The following is a 10,737-nucleotide window of genomic DNA, read 5'->3' as shown; positions in this document are numbered from 1 at the left end:
TGTGATCGGATAGTGTACGATTGGATTGGATTGGATCGAATTGTATGTGATTTGATTGAACTGTATTGTACATGATTGGATTGGATTGTATAGTATATGATTGGTCTTTGTCTAAAAATTGTATTCTTACTTTAGACTTATGACACTTTGATTGAGTCTCTCTTATCTTTCTGATTTGAGATATTTGAACCAACATTGTTCTTCCTTGAGGTATGTTTCATTCTGCCATATTACATACTCGTACATTCCATGTACTGACGTCCATTTGATCATGATGCAGAGACAGGTTTAAGAGATCGTCAATAGGAGCACCATTAAGGATTTATACACACTCAGCGTATTGGTGAGTCTTTTTCCTACATTCGGAGGACACCGCTCATGTCATTTTTGCGTCGAGTTAGCTCTTTTCATTTTGATTTGAGGTAGCCATGAACATGTCATTGGCACCAATTAGATAGTAGTGATAGAGGCTTCATAGACTAGATAGTGATGGGTCGATTGAGTATTTTCTTTCTTTGAATTATTCTTTTCAAACTATTTTTAACGACATAGATTGGAGTTCTATTTGTTGGCCTATGACCTTTATTCTTTGAGTTAGATTGATGATTTGAGTTGCCCACTAAATTATTTCTTTATTCTAAACTTTCGCTGGTTGATTGATATTGAATGGATGTGTGATTGTACCAAGTGATTCGCTTGGGGACCATCAATGGTCTTCGAGTGCCGGTCACGTCTAGGGTACCCTCTCAGGGTGTGACAGGAAAGAAGACCTGTGATGTTATTATCATAATAGCTCTTTTTTATATTCATCACTAGTTCAAAAAGATGTACAATCATCGATATGATAATATTTTCATAGGCTTACAATCATCAATAGGATTGTACAGGGCAAACCGATAAACCGTACCAAACCGACAAATCGAATCAAATCGAAAAAAAAACCCGACTAGTGGTTTGGTTGGACTTTGTTTGGTGTTTGAAAAAAAACCCCGATCATTATAGGGTTGGTTTGGTTTTAACTAAAAAAAGTCAAACCGAACCCAAACCGATCCGATTATAGATATACTACTTTTAAATTATGTTATACATAAAAATATTTATTAAAATGTAATTTATAAATATTTTTTAAAATTTTTTCATAATTTTTGTTTTGTTTCTTACATTTAGATTTGGACTTAAGAAGTTCATCTAAATAATATATAAAAAAAGCTTATCTTATAAAGTTATATTATAAAGTTAAAACTTCAAACAGTGTTCTGCCTCCATCTTATATGTTGATATTTTGTACTAGAACTCTTTTTAAGAAGCACTGTCCTGTGCTTTTTATTAGATACTATGAAAAATCTGAGAAACCCAAAAAATCTGAAAAAATCCGAAAAACCTGAGAAAAATTAATATCGAAAAACCCGACTTTTATTGGTTTGGTTTGGTTTATAGATTTAATAACCCGACATAAATGATTTGGTTTGGTTTGTAAAAAATCCGAACCAACCCGGTCCATGTACACTCCTAATCATCAATATGATAATATTTTCATAGTCTTGTTGAAATTACAATTAAAGATATGTTAGAATTGTTTTCCTATATCATATGTTTGTCTTGGTTTGCTTTTGAAGTAATAATATCTTAAAGGAGGTTTTAAGCTATCATTATTTGATATATTTAAGATAGGTTTAGATGATTGTGTTCTATTCAAGTGACAAATTAATTGAGAGGAAATATTCAGAATATTCTGAAAATGTGTTAAGACATCAACTTATGTCCTGGTGTACGATGATAATAAGATGTTGGGTTCAAGTCTCATCAATTTAAGGCCTAAGACGCCTTAATATGGAGAAGACGTTGGGTTTAAGTCATAATATACCATACTAATGATATAATGATGACTTAAGACAAAAAATGTATTTTTGACTAAAAGTCATGAAATTTCTCTCATTCGTTTGCTCCATTCCATGGTGTGAATATGATAGCAGTGCATAATAAGTCTGAGAAAACAATGGTTGAATATATGAATATGAACATGGAGAGACAAAATAATAATAGTCATCAATTGTGGTAATTATAAAATGAAGAATATTATGGGTTCTTAAAATGCTCCTTCAAAAGTAAAGGTACTTTTGCCATCAATTTGGTATAAAATGTATATACTGGACACGTGATACTAATGTCAAGGTAAGACAATGAGCTTCTAATGAAGATTCGTATATATAATTATAGTTCATTTCTTGAAAAAAATGTGATTTTGTGATAAGCATTGTGAATGTTCGCCCGTTCTTGAACGTGAACGTGTGAAGATGTGATAAAATTTATGGATAAGGACATGTTCATGTATAGTTAGAATGCCACAACTCACTTCCATAAGAGTTTGAGAAAAATAAAATAAAATTATTTTGACATACTTTAAGTACGTCACAAATATGGTGGTCTTATCATGTATTATCGAAGGGTAAAAATAAAAAATAAATCTTATCTATAAAGATTTTGACCATGATCATAACGACAATAATTTTCTCGCTAAAAAGGAGATTTTCACCATACAAATGGTGTTATGGAATATGTGGTAGTACTATGAGAGCTCTGGAAGAGCTAATATGTTACTAGCCAGAGGAATGAAATTATTTATAATATTAGGATTGTAATATGTTTAAATTTTTTTATTGAGATTTAAAGGCATTGGTCAAAACTATATTATATTGAGATAGCATATTATGAGAAGATTCAGAGCCCGTTTGGATTGGCTTACAAGTTACTTTTAAGTTGTTTTCAGCTTTCTTGAGTGCCTGATTGACCAACTAAAATTCATTTTGTGCTTAAAATAAGCTCCCAATAAATAATTGGATTTGTTTGGATGAACTTAATTTAAGCAACTTATAAGTTGAAAACACCTTATAAGTAAAAAAAAAAAAGTTGGGTTGCACCTACTTTTTTAAAAAACTTATAAGCAGTTTTCAACTTATAAGTTACTTGAAATAAGTCCATCCAAACAGGCTCTCAATATCTTCATTTTACTACAATCGAAGCAGGTTAAAAATATTTATGTGAAATGTTACCCCCATTTTTTGTCTTTTTGTAGTACAAAATATGAGCATGATCATGATAGAATCACATGCGATAGTAAATTAGAAGTTCACATAAATAAATATCAGTTGGCATGATTGGTTGGCCATTCCAGTTCAATTGTAATGTGAAAATGAAAAAGGTTCAAAAATGTCCTTAACATATTAGAAATGGTTAAAAATGCCCTCCTTCCACTTATTGGATCAAAAATGTCTTTAACGTATAAAAATGGTTCAAAAATGCCCTCCTTCCACCTATTGGATCAAAAATGTCCTTAACCTATTAGAAATAGTTCAAATTTGCCCTTCTTCTACCTAAAAGTATGTTTATCAACTATTAAATACTATTTAATATGCCTGCATTTCATGCGATCTTAATATATTTTATCAATAAATATAATATTTTTATAACATCAAAATGTTTCTAAAAATTCTCTTTAGCCTTCAAATTTGAATAAATTAAAACCCAACTTTTTAATTCATTTTACTACTATTAGCATTTTAGTTATATATTTTTCCATTGTCTAACAATTTGTCTTTTAAAACTACTAAAATTTTTGTATTAATTATGTTAACTAATACTGTATTTACCATCAGGAAAAAAATTCAACAAAAATTATCTTTTTATAGGCATACATAATGAAATTTCCCTTATCCGTGACTAAGACAATGTTTTTATACGACATACATTCGAGTTAATTCACACGTTAGTTCATATATTTTATTTAAAGTAAATACTTCTATTAGGTAAGACAAACAAACAAGAAATTATCAAAAAAAAATTACAAAATAATTTTTTTTAAAATAGTTGTCAATTATTGTTAAAAAAATTATAAACATATATAATTAGAATTAGTAAATTTTTGAGTCATTTCTAATATGTTAAGGGAATTTTTTATCTTATAGGTAGAGGTTTGGACAAATTTGAACAATTTCTAATAGGTTAAGGGTATTTTTGATCCAATAGGTGGAAGGAGGACATTTTTGAACCATTTCGAATACGTTAAGGGCATTTTTGACTCAATAGGTGGAAGAAAGGGCAAATTTGATCCAATAGGGAGAAGGAGGTCATTTCTGAACCATTTCTAATACGTTAAGGGCATTTTTGAACCTTTTTCCATGTAAAAATAATTAAGAATTTATGTGATTATTTGTAGAAGAAATAAAAAGTTCTTAGCAAATTTTCGTTGTGGCTTGTTCTCACGATCACATTAAATTGGTTATTACATAATGTTACTTTTCATTAATTGTTACATAATAATTAATTTAACAATATGATGTAATAAAATTTAAGTAACAATCAAACAAACTTTCGGAAGTAACATACGATACCACACAATAGGTAACAACTAACCAAACAAATTGTAAGGGAATAGTGTGCACTATTCCTGTCCATGTGGCTAATGCACCAATATGGCTATACCTTTTAGGTGGAGAAATTGGTTTACCAGTTACCTTGCTCAAAATATCTTAGTCCAAATAAGGTTCTCTAGTTAAATGATTATTTTCTATCTAATGGTTGATTTGGTTTATTAAGGACAGTTTTGTCTTTATTCATACTTATACATGTATTAATAATTCATGTATAAGTTATACATAAGCTAAAAAACTATCAAACAAGGAATTAAATAATACCATAAACAATGCATGTAATACATCCTACCAAACATCTCCTAAGTGAATTAACAACGTTGAAGTGATATAGATTTTTAGAGACTTGGAGCTTATTTTAAGCCCTAAATGGGTTAGATTGAAATGAATTGATGTTAACGGGGAATTGCTATAGATTAAGGACATTTTAAAATGGTTAGAGTTTACATTGGCAACTGAAAGACTAAGTTGAGTCTCTTTTGGGGTTTCCAAACGTATGAGCTTTTAAATAATAAGACTATTTCATTAGTGGAGAGCGAAGACGATCGAGTGGATGTAAGTCGCTCCATGGTTTACAAGATTACAAAACATTATATGTGATATTTGTGTAATAATCTAGCCCTTTAAATTTAGTTTTACTCTCCATTTTACAATTTGATACTTGTACAAGTCCAGATTGATCATTTAGGACTTGTTAGTGTAAAATATCAATATGAAAAGTTGAAGAGCAAGGCGCTGGGCAAATTTCTTCGCCTCTGGTTGATCACGATTGTGCTAAAAGTTGTGTGTGATCGAGATTGAGTTATCTTGATTATGAATTATGATTGGTGTATGTTGAGATCGTCCGGCTAAGTTTGATGAGTACATTGAGATTGTTTGTACGTACCATATGTGGAGACCGTTTGTGTGTCACCCATAGGTCACACTCCCGATTACCTCCGTGGAGTTAACTAGTGTGTACGCAGGGTGTAAGAGGCATCGAGTTTGAGACTGTTATGATAAGACTCTGCATCACATATGACTCTAGTTTATGCATATCATCCATATATGATGATGGACAAAATATGTACGTGGATATCATTTATATATCTGTGAAACTTGATCTTAAATATCATAGTATTATTACATGTTGATTTCGTATTTTACCTGTTGTTTGAATAACTTCATTTTATCTGTTGTTGATCATTATGAATAAGATAGGTTAATAATAAGTTTTCTAAAAAGGCATCACTACTTTTTTAGGTTGATCTAATGATATTTACGAGGTACGCATCGTATTGTACTTATTCTACACTTGTGTAGATTCAGACGTGAGTACTAGAGGGCATGCAGAGGTATCTCCGAAATTGCTACTCGGAGTTTCAGGGGAGCTGCTGGCTAATCCGCAATACATACCGGATGCTGATTCTACCTTTTTTTTTTGTCTTCCCATTACTAGACAGTATATCCTTCTAGACTTGCGTATTTATTTTTTGTTATTAGATGCTCTTGACTCAAATCGATCACCAGTTCTTTCGGGTGTTTTAGTTATATTTTTGTGTATTTGATATATTCAGATTTGAGACTTGAGAGGACGTTCTCACACATCGAACCACCAATCATCTGCTTGGTGTAGAAGTGGAAGGGACTGCATGTTAGGCTAGTGCTGAATGAAGATTTAATGTTTACTGTATTCGTTTTCTTATTCGATTAGGCACCGTGATAGTGCATCGGATATGAATCTTTAAATGGACGGACTACCTGGTATGATCAGGAGGAAGATATTTCGATCACTTAAACGTTGACAACTTCCCCTAATCACTTCTCTAGGAGAGTCATTTGTGCCAAACGCAAAATGGATCAACATGGACGTCTATTTTAGCTAAGGTAGACAGTGTTGGCACAGATGAAAATGAGGCTGAGGCTGTACTATGTCTATTCGTCTTCACTACAACTCAATGACGGGAAAAGCAAGCAGGTTGGTGAACATAATGACATAGTTGCTGCAGTTAGAACTATGAATCACAAAGACTTCTAACACTGCTTGGTTTAAACAGGTTGGATATGGCTAAGATTGTCAGCTTCACTTGTTAACCAAATAGCGGTTGCTAAAACACCAAGCGAACTGGCCAACAAAAGGTAAGCTAATCTATACGTACGAACCCTAGGGAAGAAATCAACGAGTATTCACCTTTTGCAGAACACCTTTATATGAACATCCAGCAAGTTAACTACATATAGAGATTTCAATTTTGTATAAATTTGTATATTTAAATATGTGTGTGGCCTTTAGATATAAAAATTGTGACGTATATTCTCACTGGGGTTAAGCAAACTAAGAAACTCTCTCCCTCTTAATAGGTTCTAACAAAACTTCAGCACCTCTGGCAAGCAGAACAACATTCCATTAACAATGTTTGCCTTGTCAAAATTGAACATATTTAGATCTTCTGATGTCGTTGATACCAAATCTTATTGAGTTAGCTTCCCAGACCTGTATCAACCACTTACTTATGCGACAGCAACACCACCGGAAAACTGCATTGGACCAGAGCAAGGGGAGGCAGAGTACTCGGGGGATTTCATGGCTACAGAACCACACTTGTCTTTATGTTCATCGATTGAGATTTGCTTCAAACGGCACTCTGAGCTACAAAATGCCTTCTCTCCTCTGCATGAGCATCACACAGGAAAAGAGGTGATATCAGTAAACCTGTACTTCATTCCTCAAGCTTGACAACAGGGATAATAGGTATTTTCCCACCAAAAAATATATATGTCCTACTCTATACCTCAAATTCTACAAATCAAAGCTACACACCACTGTGCTTATACAACAAGATATACTGCAGTACATGGAGGAAACAGCCAAAATATTATGAACAAATAAAAACCATTTGGTACTTTCCTACCTAAAGCCGCTTGCGTCATAAACTTTAAAATTATACTAACGAGAGATGGTCCCAACTAGGAAAACTTTATATCGCAACAAAAACAAGAAGTGTCTAAATAGAATGACTGAAATTTAAAGCAAAGAAATAGGATATATTAACTGACAATGCAAAAATATCAATATCTGCCACAAGCCACACGAAAACTACAGTATATGATGAGAAATAACTCTGCAAATGTTTCAAAGAAGCTAATTAAAGAAATCACACTTATATTAAAACCCCGATGGACTTGGTTCGTATGAATGATTACTATAACAAAGTCATACAAGCACAACATCAGCAGTTCACTTGAGAAAATTTCGAGCGACTGACAACAAAGAAAAAATAACTGTGTAAATTAAGCACAATGTATTAATCTAAAACTTGTCAAAGAATTTATTCCCCTTGCTTCAGGATATGCATGTTAAACAAGTAGAATATGAGAAGTACATGTCCAATATTATGTAAAAGTTGGAAGAAGCTACCAAAGGTCTAAGTCCGATGGTAATTAAAAAAAAACAAGAACAGTAAATAATGTAAAAACCAGAATGCAAACGGAGGAGGAAAAACTACTACTAGTTAAGCATTCAAGGTTACTGCACCCTACATGGACATGACTATTTCGTGGAGTTTGAAGAAACTGGTTAGCCACACTGACAGCAAACAAAATATTTGATCGTGTGATTGTAAGATAATTGAGCCTCCCAAGCAATTTCCAACAATGACGGGTCCTCTAAAGGCTTCCCTTTTTCCGAGGACAATCTATTGCTTAGGTCCTCTAAAGGCTTCCCTCTTTCCGAGGACAATCTATTGCTTAGGTCTATAAGAGTATCAGCAATTTGCAATAAAATGAAGATAGATCATTGCTACCCAACTGACTTAGAGCATCTCCTTTTGAAAACTGTCTAAATCCAGAAGGGAATGACATTTTCCTCAACCAATAGAACTAAGCAGATAGAAAATTCTGACATTCACAAATTTCAGATCAGATTCACGTAGATGGCAGATCGCCCCTTAAAGAACAGATGGACTTGCATCAACATGTTCCCAGTTGCAATACATGCATCATATTAAGAAATTAAAAAGGAAAGTAAATGTCAAAGGATAATCATGATTCTCTAAGGAAAAAACGAGCTAACAAACACAAAAGTTAGAGGGGCCACACAGTTATATTTTAAACTTCAGCAATATGAATTGAATGAATCAGTCTCAGACCATAGATCTCAACCATCACAACAACAATAACAAATCATTCAGATTTTATTTTAACTGATGCAATTTCAACCGATCAGATAAAAGAATATGAGTTACATTTTGGAAGTAAACAAAAATACTATCCACATTGAGTCACAAACCCAATGTGATCGACATCATAACTGATAGGACTCCAGGACACTCACTCCTATTGGGTTAAGCAAACTACTTCACGATGATCTAGTCTTACTAATGAGATTTCGTCAAGTAAACACGTTATCAAATGAATTTTCATTTCAATTGAAATGATATAAAAGGAAATAAAAGTATTATATGCTCTAAGGTTGACTTGAATACAAAGTTTCTTTTTCTTTTTTTATTACAAGGGAACCTGCAACCGCTACCCTTTAGGTGCGCACATGGTAAACGCCGCTCCTATGCAATAGCTTGCAAACTACATAGGAAAGGTAAACCGCACTAGACAAGTCCCATGTGACGAGCTTGACCCAGAAGGCCAACCCCCTGCTGTCGCAGGCAAGGGGTTTTGAACTTGAGACTTCCATTATGGAAGTCCCAAGCCAAACCATCTGAGCCACACACAAAGGATTGAATATAGAGCTTCTTAAGCAGGTCGATTTAGAGCAGGCGGATGAGTCTAGTTTCTCAAAGATAATCAAAGTACAAAACTATGATGTTGGAGCATTACCAATTTCATAAAATGGGAATTTAATGAAATGTTAATCCACAGTTAAAGACTTCAAATCACAGAATCAAGAACAGGCCAAGAACAATGATAAGATAAACAACAAAAAATGTACAGCCAAAATTAATAGCTCAACGAAGAGTTGCAATGAACCTGTAAATGAAAATGTCCAACCCCTGAAGCTGCTTATGGCATAAAGAACAAGTATTGAGGAAATCTGCGGACCTAAAAGCTTCAGGAGGAGCATTGGCAGCAGCAGTAGCAGTTTTATGATACCCATTTCCTAGGAATTGGTCATCAAAATATTCCATTTTCTTAAACAAATTGGTACCCACATGAGAAATCACACGAGTATACTCTTCACACATCTCCATTTCCTCAATGGTAGGTTGTTTCTTTATCTTAGTATTACAATTATTACTCACAATTAGTATTGGGTTCGAAGTTGATCTTGGGGAAATAAGAATTGGAGGTTTATTACAATTCTGAGGATTATTGGACATGGCGGCCACAATTCCAAGGCCAACAACACCATTTGGGTCTTCAAACTTGTTAGGAGATTTGGTGGATTTAGGTGAGTTAATGTTATCAGTGGGGGCAAAAACGGAAAGATCGATGGATAATATCTTCTTATAGCCCCTCACTTCAGCCATTTTTTTCCCGAAAGGAACAAAGAGAGACGCCTGGTCTCTCTCTGTTCCTGAATTTGGAATTGAGGTTTTGTTTTTGCAGATTGAGAGAAAAGAAGGTTTAGAGAGAGATGGGTTGGGAAGAAAATCACAGTTTTCTCCCCTTTCGGATTATCTCTCAAAGAGAAACTCCTTTGGTTTTCAGGAGAACGGAAAAATATAAAACATCCCCACCCCTACCCCACCCCCTCCAAAAATTCTTAACTTCATCATTTGATTAAAAATAAATCGAATTGACAAAATTTTTGGACGATCTGATTGGTTTTAAATTTTCAAAAAATGATAATTTTGGTTTGATTTTGTTTTTAATAAAAAATTGAAAAAGAAACACAAATCTATTATACCCCAACTTACAAATGCAATGGACACTCAATGCCACACTTGACCCAGTTGTAAAATTAACTAGTGTATATTAGTTTAAAAATAAGTTTATGACCGACAAGGTCCCCGTCAATAAAACCTGCAATCAACTCAGCTAATCCCAACAAATTCACATAGAATAGAAACTAAATTATTTGAGGGTCGTCGATGCTATCATGATATATATATTAAGTAATGATATGCGGACAGTTAAGGCCACCATGATATCTAAAAACATACAAACTGAACACATATAATCATATACGATTAAGGTCAACAGGTTGCTATGTTAAAAGGGCAAAACAATAAGGCCAACACCACTGACAATGCATATCTATACAACCCAAAGTATGCAAGCCTTTAAGAATAATCCATTATATGCCAAGATGGGTCCCCTACCTACTGGTCAACTCAACATGACAAACACTATCAAGTCTCTAGATTTGGCAAAT

General features: G+C 33.4%; 1 protein-coding gene across 1 annotated transcript; it reads right to left on the bottom strand.

Annotated features, from left to right (window-relative positions):
• Nucleotides 1-6,794: 6,794 nt before the first annotated feature.
• Nucleotides 6,795-10,068, bottom strand: LOC129871670 (FCS-Like Zinc finger 14-like). The gene is made up of 2 exons (XM_055946629.1): nt 9,390-10,068; nt 6,795-7,077 (listed from the first exon to the last, which is right to left on the bottom strand). Exons 1-2 carry the CDS (start codon nt 9,887-9,889, stop codon nt 6,918-6,920), a joined length of 660 nt encoding a protein of 219 aa, XP_055802604.1. The 5' UTR covers nt 9,890-10,068; the 3' UTR covers nt 6,795-6,917.
• Nucleotides 10,069-10,737: the final 669 nt, after the last annotated feature.

The sequence above is a fragment of the Solanum dulcamara genome, chromosome 10, assembly GCF_947179165.1.
Source record: "Solanum dulcamara chromosome 10, daSolDulc1.2, whole genome shotgun sequence".
NCBI lineage: Eukaryota > Viridiplantae > Streptophyta > Magnoliopsida > Solanales > Solanaceae > Solanum > Solanum dulcamara.
This window is presented reverse-complemented; position numbering and strand designations above follow the sequence as displayed.